Source organism: Poecilia reticulata, linkage group LG16 (genome assembly GCF_000633615.1).
Source record: "Poecilia reticulata strain Guanapo linkage group LG16, Guppy_female_1.0+MT, whole genome shotgun sequence".
Lineage (NCBI taxonomy): Eukaryota > Metazoa > Chordata > Actinopteri > Cyprinodontiformes > Poeciliidae > Poecilia > Poecilia reticulata.
The window spans coordinates 24427963-24455037 of NC_024346.1; the positions used below are offsets into that span (position 1 = coordinate 24427963).

At 39.7% G+C, this 27075-nt stretch overlaps 1 protein-coding gene across 3 annotated transcripts; it reads right to left on the minus strand.

Annotated features, from left to right (window-relative positions):
- Positions 1-2282: 2282 nt before the first annotated feature.
- On the minus strand, positions 2283-25587 carry mroh1 (maestro heat-like repeat family member 1). 3 transcript variants are annotated; one of them, XM_008432062.2, is made up of 45 exons: positions 25440-25587; positions 24208-24312; positions 23919-24064; positions 23042-23173; positions 22779-22941; positions 21782-21880; positions 21436-21587; positions 20763-20903; positions 20585-20677; positions 19551-19629; positions 19087-19200; positions 18918-18991; positions 18350-18472; positions 17832-17942; positions 17599-17743; positions 17148-17188; positions 16678-16819; positions 16519-16577; positions 16290-16397; positions 15400-15519; positions 15196-15318; positions 14965-15111; positions 14298-14324; positions 13070-13192; positions 12880-12959; positions 12154-12295; positions 11949-12044; positions 11510-11614; positions 11168-11303; positions 10970-11082; positions 10447-10599; positions 10286-10342; positions 9456-9553; positions 9160-9325; positions 8833-9002; positions 7941-8078; positions 7638-7752; positions 7272-7418; positions 7133-7199; positions 6930-7051; positions 5786-5935; positions 5561-5695; positions 5261-5363; positions 4277-4342; positions 2283-4201 (listed from the first exon to the last, which is right to left on the minus strand). In XM_008432062.2, exons 2-45 carry the CDS (start codon positions 24227-24229, stop codon positions 4125-4127), a joined length of 4920 nt encoding a protein of 1639 aa, XP_008430284.1. In that variant the 5' UTR covers positions 24230-24312; positions 25440-25587; the 3' UTR covers positions 2283-4124. The 3 variants fall into 3 exon arrangements, with proteins under 3 accessions (XP_008430284.1, XP_008430285.1, XP_008430286.1); XM_008432063.2 differs by lacking the exon at positions 14298-14324; XM_008432064.2 differs by lacking the exon at positions 10286-10342.
- Positions 25588-27075: the final 1488 nt, after the last annotated feature.

Here is a 27075-nt window from a genome sequence, read left to right on the forward strand (position 1 = left end):
AAATGTTCCATCACTCTTTGGCAGCTCAACCAGAGTGTATAAAACAGACAAGATGATGTTTACCGTATTTTCATCAAAMWTWAWYYYYTWMCCCWKSSKTKKTYYTTWRRAAMYWWWAAAMCKKTTTTKRMMWTTTTWAMYTWAAWTKKYYKKWARKTTYYTTYYTAWTKGRRSRAAAATATTTTGATMATTTAACTGTGTGGTGCTCATGTTCTCTTTTCTTTGTATCCAGTCATGAATGTAGGTATCTATGTGTGTTTTATCCTGGCTGCTTTGTCCAGTGGCTCCCTGAGTCTGCCTCCACAGTCAGTGGTAAGACACACACACGCTTTGACCCCATAAGTCACAAAAAGGGGAGACTTTTTTTTTTAACATAAGAAAACCATCTATTTGGGCCCTGTTTTGCTTCTATGGTGGCACATAAAGAAAATCAGCATCAAATTAAATTAAATTCAAAATGAATTTCCATACGTCTTTCTTTCTTCTCCCAGAGAGCTGAGCATACTGCTCACTTAACAACCAGCCGCCATGCTCCAACGCCCAGCCAGCGGCGCTAGGTCCACTCGGCACCAGGGCCACCGTCAGTTCTGCACCGCTACCATGAACCCCTCAACCCCCACGACCCCCTGAGTCCCCCATGATCCTCACGACCACACTCTACAACATGCAAACAACCCACACTCGTTCCTGGACAGACTTGTCCGCAGGCAAAGCGAGTTCTCTGAGGAATGAAGGCAACAACGAGAATCTGGGGTTATTAATGTCCTTCCTTTCAATCATTTTTCTTTCTCTCATCATCCGGTTATTCTCTTTCTTCCCTGGATCCGTCCGTCTGCAGTCCACCGTCATTCACGCTGAGCCCGTATCCCACCATCTGCCGTGTCCCACCTCCTTTCCTGCCTCCTCCCCATCACTTCCACTTCTTTTTAACCAAACCTCCCTCCCTCCATCATTTCCTCCTTGGTCTCCCTGTCTCCGCTTCCCTCTTTAAGTCCGCTGCACTCACTGCTGTTGCAGAAAGTTTAAGGACAGAAATGGAAACAGAACAAGTCATTACCATCGTTATCAGCAAAGTAGAAACTATAGGATGAGTCCTCATCACTCAATGTGTTTGATCTCTTCCAGTCCCTCCTCCTTTGTGGTTATGGGGCATGCCTCTGCCCTTCCTTCGCAAGAAAAAGGGATGGCTGGATGGAGAAAATGGTGCAGAGAAGGATGACCTCTTCTCGTGACGAACCAGCTGGCGCTCTCCGCCGACCCAGTCACAGACCACAGTTTGATGTTCAGTTTTGTCACACACTTGATTTAGAAGACTGTACCGAGTTTAGCATCAATCGACAACTTGCTGAATAAATCTGATAATGATGGATATGAAAGATGGAGAGCAGTATTTTTCCTTAAAATAAGTCATTTCATTAAAGGCAGAAGCTCCATCATGTCTTAAATCAGCTGAGTTCTTTGTGGAGTCATCTCACTAAATACAGATTAAGTGCTACTACTTAGGACAGCGGATGGTTTGCATGATTTCCACACAGAATAAAGAACAATTGGATAAAACTGTTGAAAATATTAAAATATCTCCATCTTAAAATGTGGCATTTTATTGAACGTCTGAATCTCTCACAGTCTTTGGTGTCAAGAAAAAGGAGCCTAGGCGTTTTGTTTGGAGTCGTAACGCTTTCACAGCACACAGCCTGGGTTTGCTTTAACTTCACACAGATGTCCAGAATCTTTTTGATTCAATGCAAGTTTAAATCAAGCTCATTTTTCCTCCGACATCAGAAACGAATGCAGATGTTTTGTATCAAGGTTGATATCCAGAGGCGGATCTACTGGGGTGGTAGATGACACGACACCAACAGCAGATGGTCACCATTTGGCAATAGCGTTGCAATATTTAGCAGATTAAAGTCCATAGCGATGAAAAGAATCTTAACTTACAAAAGCATGCCTCACTAATTCTTACCGATCAGCTTTATTCTACAAACTTCATGGAGGTATCATGAGGAAAGAACGTTGTAATACGATATTTATATTTTCATGTGCAATATGGGAAAGACAAGAACATGTCATTCAAGTAAAAAGGACATCACTGGATGTAGTGAACACATGAAAGAAAAAGGAGAATTTAACAGTTTTACAGTGTAATCCATTCATGGTTGTTCCCTATAATTCATGGTGACAATTAAAATAATGTGTTGATCTCTGCTGCTGCACCATTATTTCGGTGAAAATTTCAACAACAAAAAAAGACAAAACAGATAAACTCGGTTACACACTCGAATCTTTTAGCTCCTTTATTTTCAACACAATAAATGACATTGTCATCTCGCTCTTCTGTAGCACAAGAAAATAGACATCCACACATCAGCATATTTATTTATTTGAAATAGTACCATCGTTAGATATACACCTCGCTAAACATTCAACATGTAGAAAAAAAACACAACAAAACAAAACAAAAAAATACAATTGATCTTAAAGCCTAGTGTTAAAAGTACTAAGACATCAGTCCCGGTTTGGAGAAAATTTGAGATGAAACATTCAAATCAACATTTGGCTTGCTGTCATTATGACAAGTTGGTGGTGTGGCAAACAAACAAACGGAAATAGACTAAAATACCCTTCAGGTTTCACCACAGAGAAATCACCAAGAACAGGTAGAAACAATGAAAGCAGCAGCTGCTCCTCTAACTTGTAACCAATGGGATTCAACGGCAGCTTGCCAGGAAGCTCTCAGATCAGGGACTGCATGCCAGAGGTCAAAGTGCAACAAATAATTCAGAGGTATACTTTACAACAAACAATGTACTCCTCTCCATTCTAACACTTTAATTAATTTACTACCGGGAAGGAAAAAGTGTCTTAAATGAGAGAAAACTATTGGATTGGAAGTTATTTTGATTATTTCTACAGTTTTAATGTAGAAATAACAGACATTTGGTACAGGTGAGAGTATGGCTATGCTGGAATATTCTGCCTCACCAAGCGGTTAACTAAAAGTTGCTAATAATTTGTTTTAACTGGCTCAGATGTAATGATCTAAAAATATGACAGAGTGTGCTTACGAGTTACGCAGATTGCTGGGAATTGTTTGTGAGCCGATTCCAAGAAATGTACGCAGAAAGTGGCAGTGTGGATTGAAACAGAATGTATCCAGATTGATGAGGCTGATTCTGGGAAACAAACCCAAGATGTCTCACAGGACTTTCAGATGTAGCGTTTTAAAAACATGTATTAATGCTGTGGGGCATGAATATACCAGAGGGCATGAAACTAAAAGCATTCATTCAACACCTTGCTGGCCCGACATGTCTGTTCTAAACAAACCCGTTGTATATATAATGTATAACAAGCAAAAACATGCTAGTTATCAAAAAAGCAGCCATTGATTAGCTGCTGTTTAGTTATTGCTGGATAATACAATAGCTACTGAAAATGAACCACTGAGCAGAAATGCAATAAATCAATTTAATTCTGAATCGTGCATCTGTTGTACTTCTGCAGAGCGACGATGTGATGACAACAATAAGCTTCAAGCCAAACTGATGCTAAAGTATGATCTGCAAACAAATACCACTTGCATGACGATGTAATATTGAAAGATACTACATAAAATATTCATTTTTGAACACATTCACCTTTGGAATAACTTCATATTGTATATATTTCAGTGTTAGGAACACAATGTATATCTGGTATTACCACACTGAACAGTAAACACTATAAACACAGTTGTTGGTCGCTAAAATACATTTTATACATCACGTCTTTCAAGTATCGGAATGAAACAAAAGAAGCTGCTGATTCTCAACTGAATGTGCATTTTTTTGTTTGTTTTTTTACAACGGTGAGTTTTCTCTCTTCATAAGTTGATATAATTATATAAATAAGACTGGTTATTTGCTCTCTTCTGTCTTGTTCCAGTTTGGTTTCAATAGATGTTGAGATCAAGTTATAAGGATCGCTTTATATAAAGGCTACACATTTTACGGCATGCAGGTTGTTTTTTTTTTTTATTTTGTTTTCTTTATTAAATGTATTACTCAGATCTAGTTGACCACTGCAGACTCTTTTTTTTTTTTAAAACCTCTCATTATTTTCCACAGCTGATTGTCCAGGTGTCAGTGGAAGTGTCCCATAGCTTCAGCTGCCTTTACCCTCACCACAGGATCCGGATCCTGCAGCAGCACCACTAAACCTGTACGCACAGACACAATGAACCTGTGAGCCTTTAAATCAACCCTTTGACTTAAAAGGTAGCTGCTGAACTCACCTTTGGAGATGGTGCCCATGTTGAGGTGAGAGAGGTGCTCCTGCTGAATGTTCCCCAGGAGGAACCCTAATGGTGGAAATGGACCAGAATAATGGTTTTAATTAAACTGATACGCATCAGCGGATGTTTGTCAAGAGCCTTTTGCCAAAATTCTGTTTCCTCAGAGAATTAGAAATATATAAAGATGAATAAAAGTAAGGATATTGGGAAGGAAAAGTTCTGTCATGGTCATGTTATGAGCTACTTCATAATGGGAGAAACGGGGGGGAGGACTGACATGACGAAAACCAGCTGGTTGTTAAATTCTGCATACAAGCACTTGAATGGAAAGGTGAGTGGAAGGAAAAAGTGTGGTAGAGTTTTTAGCCTTCATGACATTTTCTAGCATAGGTTCCACTGATGAGTGCTTCTTTATACTGAATCTCCTGAAACTTTGAGACTTTCGCAGGAAACCTGCAGACAGACATGTTTCACCATCAGGCCCCATAAACTGCTTACAAATACAAAATGACAGCATGAAATTGAAGGAGAAAATCAGTGCAAGAGCTTGAGAGGAAACTGTGGATGAAACAGGAATGGTCACGTCACCCATTTTGCAGTATTTCAAATATTTAAAACAAAAATATGAATCAATAATTACTGATAGACTGATTTAAAACACTTAAATTGTGATACGTTTTTTGGCCATGTCATCTGGCAACAGAAACATGAAATCCCTGTGCTGGACTGGTCTGCAAACTCTACTCATCTAAAACCCAGAAGGAATGTAATCTACGAAATATCCTAATTTTCTGAAGCCGACTTTGGGGTTTTCATCTGCTGCAAGTCACAACCATCAGCATTTGAAAACAGAAATTATTTATTTTCTCGATGATATTCTGTTTAACTGACATGCATAGGCATTTCCCTCATGAACAAAAACGGAATTAGGTTTGTTTCATTGTTAGGAACTAATGTTTACAGCAATGCAGAAAGCTGCTGTACCTATAAACATGGCCGCTGCAGCTCTGACTTCAGGCCAGTTGCTCTTGAAGAACTGGATGACGGAGATGTGGTAGAAGTTCAGCATGCCGGGAAAGTCCTGAATCTACAAGCAACAAAATCAGCACTGATCACAACAAACATACCGTCTGCTGGTACAACGTCGTCATAACAATGACTCCTTTAGAGCAACTCAAGAGAACATTCTGAAAAAAGATTTTAACGCTTCGATGTCTTGTTTTTTTTTTTTTTCAAACAAAGAAGCAAATATTTCTAAATAAAAGCGTCCGAAACCCGTCTCACCAGGTACTTTGTGAGATCGTTGATGAACTCTCCGTAGTGCAAACTCTTGTCCTCGTGCAGGTGGTTCTGGAACATGGCTGTGATCTGCTCCGATCCGACGACGGGAGCACACACTCGCATCGCATATTTACACGCCTGAAAAATTCAACATCGATTTGCAGCCGAGGAGATTCGTGAACGAAAAGGTTAAAGCGGCAGCTTAAACCGTTTCGTGTCCTCCTGTACCTTCACCACTTGAGCGTTTGGGTCCACCAGGTGCAACAGCAAGCTGACCAGGACATTGTGGATCTGGTCTTTGAAAACCTGCTCTCCCGAGCCGAACTTGGACAGGTTGCCCATTAGGAGGATGGAAGCACAGCGGATGTCGTCGTTGTCCTGCACAAACACGTGGCCAGATGGATCCGTTAAGATCGTGGGCCTCAATGTGGAGCTGAGACCTGCTCAGGTCTGAAAAACGTCAGCTGACAAAGGTGATAATCCAGCAGAAAATACACATCATTAGGGCAGGAGAACGAAAAGATATCTTAAAATCAAGATCTAAAGTATGACCAATGTTTAGTGCTCATTAGGCACTAATGGGCACTATTACTTTATTAATTACTTATTACTTTATTAATAAGTAATAAATTATTACTTGTTATATCAGTAATAATTTATATCATTACTGGTATACATTTGTTATAAAAGTATTACTGATTGCACTTTAAAATGAGGTAACTTTATGTTATTAAAGGTAAAGTTTTATCAGTAATGATTTCTTGGTTAATGTCAAGTTGTCATAAAGACATTTTGAATAATGTCAAATTTGTATTAAAAGTGTCATAGTTTACCGAATGACGCTTCATGACAGTCATAAATATTCATGACGGCTTATTCATGTTCATGACCGTGTCATGTCAGTCTTATTCACTCCCCTTCAAATAAAGTGTTACCAAAAAGGATGCTGTTGAGTAAAAAGAAGCAAAACAATAATACGGCTACAGCACTGGTAATAACAGAAATAAATGTTGACAATTATGTTAAACAGGATTGTTTTAAAAATATTTATGCAAAGAATGAGGCAAATGTCCAAAATTAATGAGTAATTTTAATAAAGTTATCAAGGGAAGCCAAAGGAATTTTTATTTTTAAGGATAATAATGTTTGTCCTTTAATTCATGTCTGATATGGATTAATATAAACCTAAACTGACTGGGACAGGAGCAATGCCTGCATATGGGTGAAAATGGCCTCATTAGTTTTTAAAATTATTTTATTATCTTTCAAAAGGGGAAAGATAAAAAAAAAAAATAAATAAAAAAATAAAAATCACACGGCTAACTGATTAATTTTTTAAAACAATATTTCATAAAGTGTTTTATCAACTTACACTTTCTAAGAAGGGTCTAATCTTCATGAAGATGTAGACCACCAGTAAGTGGACGTTGTTCTTGTCCAGGTGAAGAAGAACTTTACTCAGTCCGGACATGGCCTCCAGGGTAATCAGTTTACCTGAGAAAAACCATAAATAACCAGTCAGTTTCCAATCAAACGTAAAACAAAACATTCCTGAAGCCAAACTTCTTCGCTCACCTGGATCGTCTTTCTCCTCCATTCCTGAGCTCATGGCTGCAAGCAGCTCCTTGGCGTATTTATTCACCTGACAGGAGAGAGCGACGCGTTAGGCTACAGCCACCTCGGCGTGCCAACGCTGGCCTGGTTGACCTTTCACCTTTTCTGGCGATCCCACTGCTATGTTGCCGAGTCCTCGCACAGCCAGCATGCGAACGGTGCAGCAGGGATCCGAAATCCTCTCCATCATGTTGTTCATCAGGACGTCTATCAGCAACAGCTCAGTCGCCACGTGATGGTTCAGCAGCTGGACGCAGAAAACGAGCCGGAGGAAAAAATAACAAACGCAAACTTCATCCGTTACTGAACAAAAGTGATCAGCGCTTCCTGCGACGCAATTGTCCGTCTTTAGTTAAATCGTTTCTTTGTCAGCCAAGTCATCAAAGCTACATCAGCAGAAAGCATCGGCGTTAAAAGTTGGCGTGCGTGTTGGCGAACTGGAGGTGATTTTCAAACAGTTTCTCACCTCGGAAAAGAAAGCAGTGACGGTGATCCTCTGGCACTCGTAGATGTTGTTGAGTGACGGACAGAGACACTCTACGATCGCAGGCAGCCTGGGACCAGCATGCTTCGCCATTGCTCTATAAACAAGACAAACAACCAAAAGTACAAGCCAGTACAGAATACAGAGAGGAAAAATGACCTAATTTCACATTTGCATCCTCTGTTCATAATAAATGGTCTAAATATAAATATTGAACTTCTGTGTAGCTTAGATTTATTCAGATTTATTTTTTATTGGTCAGCTAGCTTTTGTTTCTGTGTTTACCTTGCTAGTAGCGTTACCCCGGTAACGTGTGTATTCAGCTCCTTCATTGCGTCCCAGGCATTGTCTTCATCGAGTCGTTTCATCACCTCATCCAGCTGAGCTCGGGCCAACAGGATCCTCAGAGCCTCGGCTGCAACCCTGCAACACAAAATATATCTTCACTAAAGTAAAACAACCCGTCTGCAGCCAGCGGCTCCACAGCACCGTGTTCCTATTTAGCCCCAACGGCGGCGCTGAATAACTTCGACCAAACAATACACGGAAATAAACGAGGATTATTGATAATTATGAGGGAACTGTAAAAAGCCTCTTTCATGTTTTCTGTTTTTATGGAGTATCTGCATAGGCTATTCACAGCAGTATGATAATATTACAAGAATCTTTGCTCTAAAATATGCTTTATTTCACAAAAAACGCATTTTATCCCGTTTTTTGTTAAAAGATTTGTCGTTTTTCTTTGATTTTAAAACCAAAACCTAATTAAAACCAAGTAAAACCTTTATTAAATTCTACCAAATGTGAAAGAATTTTATATGAAAGAGAATGACTTTTACATTGGTAGTGCCATTGATAATGTTAGAGGAAAATGAGTGAATGAATTGAAATTAAAATTATCTAGTGAATTTCCAACTTAGCATGTGAAGAAATAGGAAAGGGTAGGTGGAGAGGTTGGTAAGAAATGTTAATTTAATGGGTGGTTTTTTGGCAAAAAAAAAAGTGATGGGGGGAAAAAAAACAAAACTTTATTTCACAATGAACAAATTTACTACTGTAAATATGTATAAAAATAGGAAGGCTGGTTTACCTCCATCTCTAGACAAGTAAAATGGCTCTTTGGATTTTTAAAGGCCATTTTAAAGTACATAAATAAAAACAATCCAGAGCTACGTACCCTGCTACATGCAGGGAGCCAGAGTGTTTATGGTTGCTGTCTTTGGGTGGCATGACTCCGACGCTCGCTCCCAGTCTGACGGTGAGGCAGGAGAAGAGCTGCGGGAACAGGCTGACCGCTGGCTCCTGAGACTGACCGTTCAACAGCAGCTCCTTTAGGCCGCATGTCATCTGAACACATAAACACGCGTCGATGCATCACCGCTGTCTTCCACACATAAAGTTGACTATTTTACTCTAGACTAGATTTAATTTCACACCACACAATCTGCTTTAGACTTTATAACAATCAGCACTGGGATATTTCCAAACTGGACGTCCCACTTACTGCCAGTGGCTGATTGGTGGCCACTTTAGTCATGCCTCCCCTCATCATCGACTCCTTCTTGTCAACGTAGGGTGCTGTGATGACAAGCTTCTCCATCACCATCTCCATGATCCGATTGGCTACGATGGGATCCGCTCCCATCGCCATCCACATCTCGCTGGTCCAGCTGAGGAAGCAGAAACATTTAGCACCAACAGATAAAAAATAAAAGGGTGAAACAAATACAAATAAAACATGAGTATTTAGAAGAATGAAGAAGTTTGATGAAGCATTTTACTGCAGGTGGTTTTGTGTACCTGTCATATGGAAGAGGTTGGTTAACTAGAGTGTTGATGACAGTCTGCAGATGCTGAGAAGCCAGGATCAGTACAGTCTGTCCCACTGCTACTCTCACCTTTAAATATAAAAATAAAACAAGCAAAGTGCTATATTATATATATATATATATATATATATATATATATAATATTCTTCCAATCCAGAAAAGGAATTAGATTTATTTATATTTATCTAGCAACCTTGAACAGGAGTGTCTAGTTTATTTATTTTGGATCAATATTATTACATTATTTTTCTTTTGCTCTTTCCTTTGGTTTGTTATTTTTGTTTATATTTCCTTTTAATTCACGTAAAGCACTTTGAATTGCCTTGGTGTTGAATATGTGCTATATAAATAAAATTACCTTACATCATAGAAAACACAAAAAGTGCAAAGTCATCAACAACTGAAACCTTGCATTTTGCCAAGAGCCGTCATTTCACATCAAAATGTTGGCCAGTGTTTCATTTATTATGGCTGAATAGCAAATCTAAACAGGTGGGCAAAATATATCAATATAACTACAAATTAAACTGTTATAATAGGAATAAATGGGGGTCTGTGCATTTGATGAGTTCTTAATAATATTGGACTTTCTTCACACATTAATGCAATTTGGCAAAATACAGATAAAACTGCTTAAAATTCGTTGATAAAATAATAAAACACGACTGTTTTCTTGAAAGCTCTAATTATGTGTCCATCTAGACCACAGAGTCTCGAAAGACACATAAAATGTTAGGCGAACCAGATGTGGAAACAAACAAAGCAAGTGCATAAAAACATAAATGTAACACACGTTAGTACCTGCTCCTCTGTAATGCTTTGGAGGCGCACATGCAGAACCTCCAACATTTCTGGGACCTGCAGAGCCAGCACACACACGCCACGCGTTACGTCACCTCACGACGTTGGACGTCAGCGGCCCTAACCTGGCCGAGCGTTTGTGTGTGTTCCCGTGTGTTTACCAGATCTTGTAATCCGGCTCCCCGGTTTTTCAGCAGAGTGTTCAAGATGACGGATGAAGATCTGCAGCAGTTGGCCTGACTGTCGACCAGCCCTTCAAACAACATGAAGACCAGCGTCGTCAGCTGCTGCTGAGGCAGACGCTTACTCATCACCTGACACACACAGGAGAGCATGCAGTTACACACGGCTGAGCTTTTCAGGTTCAGAATACACTTGGCAGGAATATTAAACTGACGTTGTGATGAGGACATGCTGATTTGTTTGTTACTGCAGGAAAATGTCAACACTTTATTCCATTAAGATCCCAAAATTCAATGTATGTGTTCAACATAATTAAGAGGACAAAAAAAAAAGCACAAGAAAGTACATAATTTTTCTTTCATCCCTGTAAATTAAACCTAGTGCAACCAATTGCTTTAAGCTAAAGTTCAAATAAATAATATTAACACAGTAACACAGAACTATTTACTATTCCCGTTTTTAATTAACTGCATGGCACAACAACACTGCATCCACATTCACCTTTGTGAGATCTGAACAGGTCTTGTAAAGCACCGAATGGTCCGGGTTCTCCAGAGCTTCTTTCAGAGGCAGCAGACCTTCAACGCCTTCATCTCTATAGTCCAAGGAGAATCCTAGGAAAAATATATATATATTACAGTGCAAATACCTGAAGCCTCTGTAAAAACCGTCAAGTATCATAAGGGTGAGCGTGGGTACCTTCGTATCGCAGCTGTATAGAAAGCAGCGTGTAAATGCAGTCGACAGCCGCGGTGCGTACAGCCAGCAGAGGGTCAGAGCAGCGGGGAGACAGCCGGCCCAACAGAGCTCCCAGGTTGTGGAAAGACACCATGCACTGCAGACAATGGGACGCACAAACAAGCAAAATGAAGCTTTTAGTTCAACCAAAGGGAAACAACGTAAGAGTCAAATTTTAAAATCACATAAACGTGTGGGCTGTGCAATAAAAAGATGCCTAAAGAAATGGCAGATCAGTCAAGACTTGATCATTATGGAGTTTAAAGATGCATGTGGCCCTCTGTGTGACGTGTTGATGTGCACCTTGACGGTCAGGCTCTCCAGGTAGTAAGCCAGCAGGTTAGAGGTGGCTGTAATGGCCCTCTCCCTCTCATGGTCGTGTACAGAGCCAAGCCACGACTCAATGTGCTGCAAAGGATGAAAACAAAACGTTTGGCTCTGAAGGCAAAATTAACACACAAAAACAACACAACGCAAACTTTAAACACATGCAAAACAACACAACGCAAACTTTAAACACATGCGTGAACACAAAAGAAGGATGATATATCATTCACTTCACTGACTGGCCAAAAGTAAAGAGATATTTTCCCTTCTTTTTGCAACTGTATTGTCTAAACAAGGAAAACCACCAGAGATTCAGCCAATCAAGTTCAAAACAGAACAGCAACACGCCAGGGGCATGAATACATAAAGACGAAGCTGCAGTGATGATCTCATAAGAACAAACATCAGGCTTCACCTTAAAGATTCCCTGCAAGCCATCCGGACTGGGATCCCTGGCCAGCATGCTCCTCAGAAGCTCCTGCAAAGCAGCCAGTGTGTCTTTGTACAAAACCTAGAGGGATGAGACAAGAGCGTTTTTATGTTTTATTTTAAAAATAACACATAAAGTGACTGAGACAGGCCAATATCAACCTAAGCAGTGCATTTCATCTGTGAGTCACCTTTCTCTGCTTGGGGTCGAGGATCTCCTCGTCTTTAGTTTTCTCTGGAGTGTGTGTGTCGGGCGGCAGGGAGAGCACGCCGTTTACACACACCTTGAGCAAGTCAAAGCTCTCGTTCTCACTTAGCGGAGGGTCCAGGGACCTGAAGCACTCGCAGTTAAAGATTAAACTCCGGAAGAAAGCAAGAGCAAACACCTCCGGGCGATATGGCGACATTAGATCATGAAGGATCCGAAATTGCTGACAACGGAGAGAGATTGAGGGATCATCCGGGAGACAAAAATCTATGAATTTAGTTTTATTCTCCTCCTCAGACATTTCAGTTTTATTTTCCTCCTTTGGCTCGTACAGAAGGGAGGAAATGATTACTGGTTTTAATAAACAACATGACAATAATATATTAGTGTAATATAGTTACTATTAATGTTTCAGAGCAACATTACCATGAAAGCCGCATGGTGTGACACATTGTGTCAGTGGTGCAGATATGACCAGCATTGGGAATGCCCTTTGTTTTATGCAGAATTACTGTAATAAAATCAGGATTTTACAAAAATATTTTTTATTTTACCATATGGCAAACAACAACAGCAACAGTTAAGGCCATTTACACATCTAAAATGTTAAACAGCCCGTTTAACATTTTAGAAAACGTGGATCATCGTTCAAACGTATTTCTGCAACACGACACGGTAAACGCAACGGCTTCAGAGAAATAAAGGATACATGAGGTTGGCACAGGTTGTCATCACCAGGGGGCGTACCGGAGTCTTTAACGAGTCAGACGGCTCTGACTTGATAAAATCCTGATCCGTGAAATCAGAAGGCAGGAATAAAAAAATAAATAAATAAAGGTAAATATTACAGTAATTTCAATGAAACTACAAGTTAGCTGGTAAGTGGTAATAATACTGACCAGCATGACGGTGATGAGCTCCTGCTTGCGGGAGAAGATGTAGCCTTGATTCTTCACACATCTGCTGATGGCTTTGGCTATGAGCCCAACGCTCTGGATCAAACTGAGCTTCATAGTCAGGTCCTGAACCAAGTCAAAGACCGACAAAAACAACAAGCACAGGAATCACACAACTACTCCAGCAGACTGACTTTTATTAATAGTGAACGCAACCGTAAGAGCAAAGCACCCAGCAAAGCAATCACTTTAATCAATCTAAAAATGCTGTTGTAGATTGATCCTCCATGCCCAAAGATGGAGAGAAATCTGAAATCATAGTTGCAGAATTAGAAGTGATTTCTAAAAACAGGAGATTTATTGCAGGCTCCCCGTCTAAAAAAAAAACAAGCATCGGATGAGCCTAAAGCCTCGGAGAAATGAAAAGTTAAGAAATCACAAGAGCATTTCACACTGAGGGTGAGTCACTGATGAGTAATTTAAGAGCAGTCCACCTTTAAGCAACTACCAAGAAAAAAGGAAGAGCAGGATCAAGGAAGAAATGTAGATATTTATGAAATAAGGTTAAGAATGGCATGAGATATGTGGGAATGTAGGTTTCTATTGAAGCAATAATAAATGTAAAAAAAATACATATTTAAACAATGTATTGTTGTTTGCTTTGTCGATATGGCTTTGACTGCGTTTAGCTCCAATCGTAAGATTATCGTTAGCTTTAGGGTTTGTAAACATCGTCTTATTAGAGCTTATTATCACAACAGATCACAATTACTATCATGATTTTACAAAAGAAAATGTTCAAAGGGATGATTAATGATACAATAATTTCCTTTGTACATGATCTAAAGTGGAGACATGGTATCTTCTAAATTTAATTTAGTTAAATTTTAATAACAATGAAGACCTTCGTCACTCCACTGACACCTGGTGTCAAAAAAAATAAATAGATGTACATAAAGTTCACATGATGTGAATGCATGCCTCCAATTATCATCAGGTCTATAACCACACACGGTTTAGTTAATCAATAATTAATCAAAAATTTGTTTACTGTGGACCTTTCACAAATATTAAAGCAAGGTCAGCAAAAGCTTAAAGGAAATGCGATTGTTTCATTCAGATCAAGCTGACTTTAGAGCCGTCAGGCAAGGATTTAGCAAAATTACCCAGAGAGGAAAAGATGAAACAAACAGAAGAAACAAAACAAAACCCTTTAACCCTGAAACTATACCTTTGTCTCTACTTTAATCCCAAGAACCTGCATAAAAAGAGGTGACAACGTAATGAGGTCATGTACAAATTCTCAACAAATTCTATGCATTTCAGGCTGAAAGGTGACATGATCAGAAATAACCCAAAGTGTGACGGGAGAAGTGATAAACAGCACAAAAAAACAAACTGTTACCACCTTTATAAACTGTTCATGACATCTTATGCTGAATAAACACACAACAAGAGAAGTATTAAATGAACGATGGCATGCCTAGTTGTGGTGGGAAGGAAAAAGGGACTTGAAATATCCGTCCAATCAGAAGCTAAATGTTGATCTGAATCATATTATGATGCTGGTCAGATGTTGCAGGCCAGCTCCAGGATTTTTTCCCATGAATGCAAAACTAGTCACTAAATGTGTGCTGCATTTATTACAAGCATGTTACGAAATTATGTATAAACATAAATCTTTATCTAAACAACCAGTAGCTTGCTGTGAACCGTCACTTCAGTTCAGCAGCACAGAAGTGACCTGCAGTACTTCCCACAATAAAGAGGAGCTTAGACAAAGCCCCTGTTCACTCATAATAAATATTACTGTCATCACAGTGAGGAACTTATCCGAATTATCTGCACAGACGGTTGGTTTTGTAATCGCTGCCTCTTTTTCCCAGCATGCTCCGTACCTTGGTGTTGAAGTGTTTACTGATGCAACGTAAGATGTCCTGATCAATGCGGTTGAGAATCTTCTCTGGAGGCGCGTTCAGCGCCACGTGGCCGTAGCACAGGATAAGTGTGCTCTTCACCTTCTCCACCTCAACTTCATTACGCTCCTGTGGCAAGAGAGCGGACGGTAAAACTCTTTGCAGGAACCTGGACAAAACAGTTCCCATTTGAGGGGGTTTCACGGTTTGTACTTTGAGCAGGTTGAAGATGCTCGGCGACTTTTTGAAAGCGTCCGATTTGCCAAACTCATCAAGCTTGGCCAACGTTCCCTCTAAATGGCTGTTGGCACACAGACCGACGCCCATCGCCACCCCCTGAGGATGGAAAGTTGAAAGTTAGACAGATGTAAAAACAGAAATTAATGATGGATATAACTTGTTTTGTGTTTCAAATACCTCTCTTTCAATTGCGTCATTGTGTCGCGCTACGAGGAGGACTTCCTGTAGTTGCTTCTTCACAACCTCCTTATTAAAACACTGCTGGAGAGTCACTCCGATGCATCGGTACAGGAAGCTCTACGAGAGAAGGAAGGGATTTGTTTTCTACTCTTTATTAGACAGTTTTACATCCCTTATAAATGTTGAAGCCTTGATACTTATGAGTTTGCAGTCATAGACGTTAACATATTTTGTACCACACCCTGTAAAATACAAATATGCAATCTTAACAAATCTTTCATAAACATTTAGGTTATAGAACTTCAATACTTTGTCTAGTGACCCTTTAATATCATTTTACTAATTATGTAGTGAGTTCAAAGACTTTATTGGAAATCTTATAAGCCTTAACTTTTGACTTTTATAATACGTTTACTATGTGGCATGTCAGTATCTTCTCCAAAACGGGAAGTTAATAAAACCCAAACTCAAACAGCGTATCTGAAGATTAGAGCAAGTCAACTTCAAGGCTTTTTAAGACCTTTAATATCACCTTGAATGATATTTAAGACAGAAACAGAAAAAGCAAAAGAGGGGACAATCAGGGGAACTTGCATTACAATCAAGCATAGCAAAAACTGTGAACCCGGTGTTGGGCCCACAATAAAGATGAAAATGCTAGCTAGCTAGCTAGCAAGGGTATATTAGCAGGAAGTTATCCTCGAGCCACAGAACGCAATGAAGATGTTTGTGTGCGACTCAAACGTTTTTGTCTGACAGAAAAGTTGTGTGAGAGAGAAAAAAAAAAGATATTAAATTGTCCTGCCACAACAAAATTTAACGCCAACTTGTATTTCAAGGCCTTCATTTTAGACACATGAAAATAAAGCTTATTACACACACAATACCTTCTCCTCCAGGGCGTTGTTGTATGTCGAGAGGTATCTTGTTGCTTCAGCAGCAAACTGACAAACCCACTTGTCATCTTCAATCGATGTCAGGGTATGAGACAAGAGCTGGGGGAAATTTCAAACAACAATATTTCAGACAGCTAAATATCGATTCTGCCAACATCTAGTCACACGCAAAAGGCTAATAATTATTGGCAGAAGTTCACATTCTTCTGTTATTACTCACCTCAAGTAGTTTCTCATCCCACTTCTTCTTATCCAGACTCTTTGCTGTTGACTCTGATTCTGATAATAACACAAGCCAGGTAAAGTGTGATCATACAAAATGAAAACCTGCACACTTTACTACAATCTAATCAAATGAAAAAATTAACAGTTTCCGCACCCTCTAGCAGCGAAAGCAGAGGAGGAATTTCCTTCTCCCAGACCGTTTCTGTTTTGGGGTGAATGTTGGTGCTGAGGATCTGTAGGAGCGAGAGCGACGGCGGTCCATGGCCTCTGCTATTAAAAGGAAACGCTGCGTTGACCTAGAACACAGCGACACCGTTCTGTAAAAATAGTTTCAAAAAATCTATAGCTGGAGGCCTAAACAGGCTAGGAGAAAATAAAATAAACATCAGACATCACAGAGAAGTCAGTCATGATATCCTGCAGGATGTAACTAAGACTTAGTCAGAAAGACAAATATGTACTGCAATTAATTTTCCCCCATTCAATCACAATCTGTTCCTGATACTTAATAATTAGTTTTCTACAGCCTCTATTTTACACTCTACATGCTGAGAAGAAACATATGCAAATCCTTCTTTTAGCATATGAGCTTATGGCTCATTTGTAATGTGCAAATTGACTTACCAGCAGTCTGATCATTAGAGTTTGAGGAGATGGGAGATTAACTGGTGGCGAGGATAAAAAGAGAAGAATGTGTGAACGTGAAATTCATCAGAAGAACAAGACAAACTGTAAGAAACACTTTTTTCAGTTTGAAGATTTACTTTGCACATTTTACACCTACATCAAATGAGCAGACAAAATGTATTTCACAGCACCGATATCAAAGTATATCAAGAAATTATGGTCTGAAAATTGCAAAGATTTTCCTCAGCAAAAGTTAATAATCTGTTCTTTTTTTTCAAAATGACTAGAAATAAATATTAAAGATAAGACAACTGTAAATAACATTGTTTTAGAAGCAGTATAAATAATTGTTGCTTTTCTGATTAAATAACAGCACACATTCATCACACTGTCAGAGTGTGATAACAGTGTAATTTGTTATACTGATCAGTAAAAACAGCATACTAACCCTCCTGTGTAAAATCAATCTTGAAGCTGGGCTCCTGGTTGCTTTTTTTCTTGTTCCCCAACACGATGAGACTCTTGCAGAGAGGAGTTGTGGCATTGCTGAGCTGTGAAGGCGTCAGGTAGTACAGCAACTTGGGCCAAAGTACCTTCAAACCAAAGAACATAAAAGTAAATTCACGAATATCAGGATTCATTATCCATGAACAGATCAGACAGAGACATTTAGACATTTACGTCAGCGAGGCGGCCGACAGTGGTGGTGAGGAGATGGAGGGTGCTGTCACACATCGTCCTTAGTGCCTCATTGGTCACCTCCTCTGGATCGCTGGTTGCTCTTTGGTGGGACTTTGACACACAGAGGAGCAAATTTTCATAGGAATACATTTTACTTTCATAAAAAGCGCAAAAAGATATAAAGAAGCAACTTTTGTCTAGACATTGTTAATTAGTTAACTTCAGGAGCCATTAAACAACTTTAATCTTAGCAGGACCATTAAGCTGATTAGGTACATTTTTATCTCCTGCCATCTGCAGATCTCATATATGCTTCACTAATGAGTCTGTTGCTTTATTTTACTGAGAGTGTCTGCTTGTAAATCTGCCGTCTTCGTTTTTGTGCCAAATCAGCTTTGGTGGAACATGATCCACCACACAATTCTTTAGATTAATTATTTAGTCGGACCCATTAAATCCCACTCAAAACAAAAGTGAAAAGCTGGAACAGATGTTTCAAGTTTTGCTTTGTTTTTTACCTGGTATGTGTCGTGCAGAGCACAGTTTTGAACTATGAATCGGACCAGTAATTCCCCTCCCTCTAATTCCAGGTAGCCATGATGGGCCATGGCGCTGATCACCTGGACCACACGCTTCTTCACCTGCGAAACAGACGAATCCAGATACTCAGATACAAGGCAATATGCAGCATTGGAAATACTGTTTTTATCTAAATCATTGTCAAAATTTCAAACTTTTGCCACCTTCGGCCCTTTTTGAAAAACGTAAGAACAAAAGTTCATTCTGAACTGAATATTTCTACAATCATCATTGATAGACTGATCTTTATCCATCTATATCAGAGTTTATATGGAGTTTTATCTTCCATATTAAGAAAAGTTTAAAAGCAGTGTGATTGGCGCAAATTAGATCTAACATGTTTGTTGTGCCAACTATGAAAACACAGTCTACAAAATATTTTTCCATACTTATGCACACATGGAAAACTCTTCAAACTCCATATTTTTCCATCTTGCATAAGAACCCTGACCAAAAGAAAAAAGGACAGAATAAAATGAATCTCTCTTTGCACTGTTATGACGTTACCTTGTTGCTGTGGTCTGCCATCGGCTGTCTAATGCTGGCCAGAATCAGAAGCTTTTTGCTCTCCATTGTAGAAGCTGCAACAAGCATCCACATAAGAAGTGAAGGTATTCATAAAAGCTTTGTTAAAAAAAATGAAATTTGTGGCGTGTTGTTGCAGCATTTTCCTTACAGGAGGAGTTTATGAGGTGACGAAGCACAGCCAGGGAGCCCATCCTGCTGCGCTCGTTGCTATTCTCCAAACGCTGCAGAACGTACATGACCAGCCGGTCGGGAAAAGAGTTGGCTAGTGGGAGAGGAACAAGCAAAGGAATAAAACACAGAGATGGACAAAGTTGACAAAAAAGTAAACATATTAATAAAATAAATAACTAAATAGAAAGAGTTCAAGCCAGAAAAAAAACAAGTTAGTAAGTGAAATGGGAGAAGTTGTGGAGCAACTTTCACAGTTAACGAGATTATGTGGAGGAGACAGAGCCAACACACTAATGCATGATCTCATTACTGCACTTGTGACTCCATAGAGCTACATCAGATAGATCAGCCGGTTGGATGGGATTTAAACTTTGCCATATAGATACTGTGGTCACCCTTCACATTTTAGTACATATATAGAAATAAAAACAGAACCAGTACCGAGCAAGCTGAAGCAACGCAAGACTTCGTTGTGGTTCTTGACAGTAGGAGGGTCGCTGTAATCTACAGGAGCAGAAACCTGCAGGAGACGAAGGAAAAGTTACACTGATTTCTGACGTGATCATAACTAATTTAATGCAAACAGTGTAACTTGATTTGAACGTGTGAACTTAAAGATGGACTAATTTTAGATTTAATTGTTTTGTAAAGTGCCTATACCAATCACAACCCATTCTAATTTTTCTTTAAGAATTATAATAAAAGAACAATTTTGAGCTTTTATTCCTGCCGTCCTGCTGTGAAAGTTCACTTATTCTTTAAATTAGCAAGGAGGCTTCGCTTAGAGTGAGACTGTAATGACTGTAGTGTCCTATGACTTTATATAAAAAAACAGATTATACATTTTTTTTCTTGATTTAAGTATTACTGTCTTATAGTCTCAAAGAACTAAGTTGTGTTTTTGTTGACGTGTTTCAGAAAATTCCTTTTAAATATCTTGTTATATTTCAATGCATAATTTGACTTCATCTTCAAACACGCCTGAAATGAATACATCAACCTTCAAGTCTGTGTCACTTATTAATAACTTGCATGTTGTAATGTATTGTCATCGTAACCCAGAGTTTATATACGGTTCAGGCACTGATCTGACAAAGATTTGATTATTGAGTTACAAAACCAGGTAATAAAGCTACAAATTCAATGACAAATTATCTCTTCAGTGATGATGTGAACAAGAAAAGAAGCCGTGACAAACCCCTTTTTTTTTTTTTTTTTACTTCTTATCAAACAATTTTGCTTTGCTGACAAAAAGCAAAAAAAAAAAAAGGTACTTTTACAATATTTACAGATTTTCTGCATGTCCAGTCATTCGTGGTAAATGTCTGCAATAAGCATTATTCAAGTGCTGTCAAAGTCCAGGAAACCACATGACTATGACTACAGTGACACAACCAGTGACACAACAAAAGGCAACGATCAGGATCACTCAAACTGGAGTCGCGGCGCCTAACCTAGCGTTGACGTGGCTTTACCTGCTGATGCAGAGCCAAGAGGAGCCCGTCCAGCTGCGTCTCCAGGACTCTGCTGCCCATGTTGACCGACGCTTCCAGGACTTGGCACAAGCTCTGTTCGGACCAAAGGGAAAACTCTTAGCTTCAAGCTAACTTGTTGTAGTCAACAACCTGACTGTTTCGGACCGTTTGTCCTCACCTTACTGATGACGTAGTGCTCTGTGTTTTTCTTGTACAGGGACACGATGGCGGGGATGATTCTGGGGAGCTGCTCCTCCAGTTTATCACTGGCCATCAGGTGACACATGGAGCCCACCGCTTCACCCACTGTTAGCCTCAGCTGGAGGACACACAAAGACAGGCAGGATACGAGGGGACAGATGAGACAGACTACACATTCGCCGCTCAGCAAGGGAGGAAATCAGAAGAGAGTACCAGGATAACAGCTAACTTTATTTACAAGTTAAATAAAGCAAATGAAAAATCACGATAGCACTGGGACACGTCTTCAAGTCACCAGTTAATAAAAAAACTACTGACCGAAAAAAAACTAAAGTTATGAAGAAAAGAGAAAACTTGTGTCACTCTGAGCATCTGGTCGACTGTCAGGAAGTCTCTAAATGGAACCAACATCGACTTCAATTAAGGAGAACAGTGGAGGGGCTGTTACTCAGCAGAATTCCTTAATGCAGACTCATTACAAACAGAGGATTCTTGTGTTTCTTTGGGACTTTTACTTCGCTACAGAATAAAAATCTTCTTAATCACACCCCAAATATACAACGTTATGCTACCTATAGGTTGGGTTTGTAGGCTGATGTATTTTATGTAATCTTGTTCAACTGTCTGTATTGATCTGGAGTATCCTTTACCTTGGACTCCCTGCTTTGTAACCAGTTATTGAAGAGAATGTCAAAAGCTGCGTAGATTTCACCGGAGAATGTGTCTTTTCTGACAGTGGGATCTGGAGCTTTGTCCAGGTTGGCCAGGTACTCCAGGATGCTGTCACTGAAATGAGACAGCGCTGCCAGGAGAGCAGGAGAGAGAGCGACAAGCACGAAACAGAGGAAGAGGAGGAGGAAACGCAGAGTTTACTTATCCTGAAGGTGTCACTTTGCGTCCCATCATTATTATTCAGAACATCAGAGAACAAATGTTTGAAGTTCTTAGTCAGTTCTTCTAAGATGAGATGTGAACGGAGTGGTGGGAGGTTCTTACCGGATGAAAATACCCACTTCATGTTGTCCTGTTTGGCCATGGCCAGCATTGGCAACATGGTTCCCAAGATGGCATTCAGGAATGGCACCATTCCATAAACTAGAAAATTGAAATATTGAGAAATTAAAAGAATAAAACCACTGAAAATAATATTTTTTACAGCACAGGAATGAGTTCTATTTGGGACTTTGCAAGAACGTTTTTGGAGGAAACAACAAAGACTTCCTACGAGTTCCTCATGATAGTTGTTGTGAAATGTTAGAGGATTAGAAATAACGTCTCTGTTCTAGGAGAGCATATATTGACTCCGATTGATAAAACTGTTCAATAAATACATAGAACATAATTTGACAGACTGAGGACTCGCAACACAATCCTCTAAACACAACTTTTGTGTTTAGAGGACTCGCAACACAATCCTCTAAACACAACTTTTGTGTTTAGAGGATTTACCCTGATGGAATTACCCATAAGTCTGCACAAGTCGGTGACAGGTGTCAGGAAGAGTTGGCACAAAGTAATAGTTAGAGCAGCGTTTCTCAACCCTGGTCCTCACCGCCCCCCTGTGCTGCATGTTTTAGGTATTTCCCTTCTGCCACACAACTGAATTGTATCTCTTGGTGATTAACAGGCTTCTGCGGTACTTGACGGTCATGCAATCATCTGAATCAGCTGTTCTGGAATAGAGGCACATCTAAAACATGCAGAGCAGGGAGGCGCTGAGAAACACCGAGTTAGAGAGTTTGACGTTTTCAGCTGACGTTTTCTTGTCAGTGGAACTGGCTCATTCTAGTAAAAATCTAAACGGTGGGAACGTTTCTGAGCAGGTTAAACAGGTTCCTGTTCTTCTCCTAACAGTCACTCAATGCTTTAATGCTTTCCTGCCAGAGCTGTGACTTCCTGGTCAGTGGCTGGCGAGTTGGCTCACGTGAGCCACTCTTGTGGTGGTTACCTCACCAGAGACTGAAATGTTTCTTCCCCCTTTCATGTGTCTCACCGTTTGAGTCAGAGAGGTTGGCCAGTGTTTGAACCACGAAGAAGTGAGGTAGGACCCCTGGCTGGAACTTGCTCAGTATCTCCTCCATGATGTCGTTGATGTGTTTGTTCCCCACGGCAACCAAGATGTTACTGGCCGCCTGCTGCCAGTCAGGAACGACATCCTTAAGCAACCAAGAGGGCGTGATAAGAGCAAAACATTATTATCAGTCTGTGGATGTTATTTATTTTGGGTAAATAAAAATACATTAGCAGCCATTTCACCTTGGATCTGGTCATTTCCTCTGAAGCCAGGGAGATGATGCTTTTTATTCGGGGAGCACTGATCTCCTCTATCCTGCAGCCAACAATCAGCTCAATGGTCTGAAGAACCACAACTCTGTGACTCACTACCAGCTGCAAGAGGAAAACCGAGGGAGAGCAGATTATGAGGAAAGCATAAAAAATATGTGAAGATTCCCAGAAATATATTTGCAATACAGAGTGTGTCGGGTAAAATGTCTTCCTCTGCTTTGCGTGTCGCATCGCGCATGTCATCTTAAACTTCCTGATTGCAATGTCACAGTGAGCCAAAGATGGGGAGATCGATGGCTGTGGTGGTGTGATAAGATGGATCGGTATTATACAGTCATGAGCCGAGTCAGAGCCCTGGACTAAGTAAAAAATAAGCTGAATCTATTGACGTTTCATATTTGAACCTCAAACATTACGGTTAAACTTGATGTGTTCAGTTGTGTTAGAAACAAAAGGCTGAATTAAAACCTGCGGACCAATAAAATGATACATGTTACATCAAATAACTATCTATAGTTATTTTTCACTATAGAGTGAAAAATAACTATAGATATTTTTCACTCTATAGTTTATCTTTTGATGCTGTTTTCAAGATTACATAGTGAAACCCCTGGTGCTTCTGAAGCAGCTTTGACACAGTTTCATTTCCTCATTTATAGGTCACCAGGTGTCTCAAAAGCAAACATCAGCATCAACCAATTTGCAGAAGTTTAGATAAAAAAAATAAAAAAAATCAACATTCTCCAAAAGAAAAGTTTTAGAAGTTGTCCAGCTCCATCTCATTTAATTTACGCCTAATGATTGGAACAAAATTTCAAGACAAACACTGAATATCCTGAAGTTTTACCTTGGGATGCTTCAGGAGGTAGTCCTGGCACATGGCCAGCACTCGGTCTGGCTGCTGTTTTCCCAGAGTCAACATAGACTTTCTGACCTGATCCTGGACCTCAGAGTCCTTATCATTGGCTGCATCGAGCAGAGCCAGAGTCACCTCTATGGATAACAAAAAAAACAGCAGAAGAAACGAATATGTCAGGCGGACTTGTACTTACATGTAAATGAGAACGGAAAACTTAAGTCAGAACATTTAAATTTAAAACGTTGTGACAAAGAAAGACTTTAGCATGAAAACGTACGTTCTATGTCTGTGTCGTCCATGGTAGCCGTCAAAAAGACAGGCTTCCTGAAACCAGTGAGCGAAGCTGGACACTTTCTGCTGGGGACAGACGAGAAGAGGCTCCCTGGAGCAGAGAAACAAAATGCAAACTACCATTAATGCATGGAGAGATTGTTGGCAAGAATTACAGCTTCATCAATCAGTCTATTCAAGGCTACCAGAATCCTGGTTTTCTTAGTTCATTCTAGTTTTTCCTCCAATAGATTACAGCACAAAAGAGAAAAACAAATCTGCTGTACCTTTTTTCATAAAGAAAGTTGTTCTGAATCAAACAGAAAGAAAAAGGAATAAAAAATCATCCCCGTACATGCATCGGACCGCTTCCCTAACCTTGCTTCTATGAAATGCAAACAGTGCTTTTAAATATATTCAGTAGGTTGATGCTTTCACTGACTTTGAATGGAGGAAGTTCATGTCACCAATCAGAGCCGAACAAGAGAAAACTAACTAATTCTGATCTCTGGTTTATAAATATGTGGCTGCCAACTTCATAAAGATGCACCAAACATCCCTTTTCACATCAAAAACGGGTTTATAGCTTTGGCTTTATATAAACAATAATTTCCTAAAGCTTGTTCACATAGTTATTTTTTTAAAATTAGTTTGCAAAACTAGAAAAGACATCAGCAAATAAGTAATGTCTTATTAGTTGTGCTAAAATGCATGTAAACCAAGTTATTACTAAAGCGGACAGGCAAACTGTGCAGCTTCTAATGATTAGAGCTCACACAGCAGGTAATGCTTCCATATGACAAACCTGCGTGGCAGCTTACACACACTTTAAATACTGAACAATGAGTGGAAACGGCCATTACAGTTTAACTGTACTTATCTAAAAAAACAAAAATAATCGCAGATGTCACACGAGTTTTCTCTCAAAATTCATTCAAAATTCTTATAAATTAAGACAAGCAGCTCCGACATAGTTGCTGGAGCTGAAACACTATATGACATTAGAGGACAAAAATACTCTGCACTCCTATGTCAGAAATATAGTATTTTGTGGTAAAAAAAAATGTTGTTAAAGAGACAGTTTTAAATTACTAGGACAGTAAAGGTGCTGCAGTAAACCCACTGACAGGTTAGCACACTAGCCTAGCAGCTGCTGCTACGGAAGAGAAGCTAGCCGTTTCCTCAAAAGGAGGCGGACAACCAGAGACAATGAGGCTAATTTACACAGAACCCACTCACCGAGAGAGAGTCCCCAAAGCGAATCACGTCCTGACACAAGGTCAAATCTTAGCCTTGGCTTGACCGTCCGTCACGGTGTGCGTAGCGAGTACGTGTTTGCAGGTGTAAACACGCCTGGTCATGTGCTTCTTGTCAGCAGGAAAGCAAGAGGCTGACCGGGGGGCGTTCCCTCCACCCAGCACTAAGACATACTGCTGCTACTGCTGCTTTCTGTGATGAAATGAATCATTCTTGTGAAATATAACATGTTACTGCATTTGTCTTTTATCAGAGAATAGTCCAGATGCATTAACAGCACTGCGTTAAAACCATCTGTTGTTATGAATACAGATTAGCTGTTCCAATTCTTTGTTCTTTATTTGTTTTTGTGACTGCATATTTAATATTGGGACATAAATAGAACAATTGTGAAAAATACACTTGAAAATATTAAAAACAACTGTCGTCTTGTTTTTCTCCAATTCAAACTTTAACTTATTGGAAATAAAAAAAAAAAAATTCTGACAGAGCAAAGATACTAAAAGTCATTCAAGACAAAAGGTGGATGTAAGCCACCTTTTGTTTAAACCAGAAACAGTGATTGCTACATCATTTTTCAATGAGTCATTTAACTGTTTGACTCAGCTGAACGAAATCCACTCCCTCCAAGGCAAACACTCCCAAGATCTTAAAACAAACACTGGACAAAAAGCTTTAAAGATTCTGTCATCTTCAATGTGTGTTGAATGACGGTGCAGCAATTTGAAATCATTTGACAATTGTGCAACATCACATGCAAACTACAGCATGACAGGAAATCTGGATCAGCCTAGATAGGCTCTCATTTCCCTCTTTAATTTTCAGTCACTAATATTCAGTTAAAAGACGTGTTGATCTTAAAAATGCTCAAAACAAACTGCCGTTTGTCACATAAGTACAAACAACAGTCAGAACCCGTACCTCCCACAAGTAGACGGAGTTCCCTCTTCACTGGAGGGAACCCTAACATACAGACATCAAGATGGGAGGCAAAAAGTATGCCCACTCCTTCTCTGCGCCTCTCACCATGGTCAACTCATCAGAACCTGATCCAAAGTTCTCAGGCTCCACTTACTCAGTGGAAGATGCGATGGTGGGATTGAGGAGGTCTTCGAAGTACTCTGCCCAAGTCATTCTCAAAGGTCTCAGCTGCTTCCAGGGTCCCACAGACCAAAAAGACCTGATAGAGCTCTATTTTCAGCTTGACAGCATCCATTACTTCTGGTGCCCATCAGCTGATTCTAGGGTTGCTCCTAAAACAGGTACTGACAACCTTGTGGCCACAACTCTGATAAATCAATGGAGGTGGGGAATATGGCCGACTCTGTTTAGTTTGCGTTTACACACAACCATAACCCCCTTACATTTTGTTACTGCAGAAGAAGTTGCAATAGAATGATAAAATTTATTGGCTAGACAACCCACATCTTTATGCACAAAATGTGATTCCTGAATCATAGCAAAATCAATGTTTCTTTATTTTTTGCAGAGAAACTCTAATACAGTGGTGCTTTTGTGAGGTAGATTAAGAACCGTCATATGGTGAAAAATATGATAAAATAAAAAATGAGTTAACACAGCAGTAAAAAGGGAGACGATTGGATCTGCTAACATAAGA

Excerpts from the sequence above, each read along its gene's own strand:
- mroh1 (XM_008432062.2), bottom strand. The coding sequence starts at position 24,229 with ATGGACGACACAGACATAGAAC. Across the intron at positions 15,520-16,289 it reads ACAACGCCCTGGAGGAGAAG|AGCTTCCTGTACCGATGCAT; the intron begins GTATTGTGTGTG and ends CTTCTCTCGTAG. Across the intron at positions 7,200-7,271 it reads CAGTGGGATCGCCAGAAAAG|GTGAATAAATACGCCAAGGA; the intron begins GTGAAAGGTCAA and ends CTCTCCTGTCAG.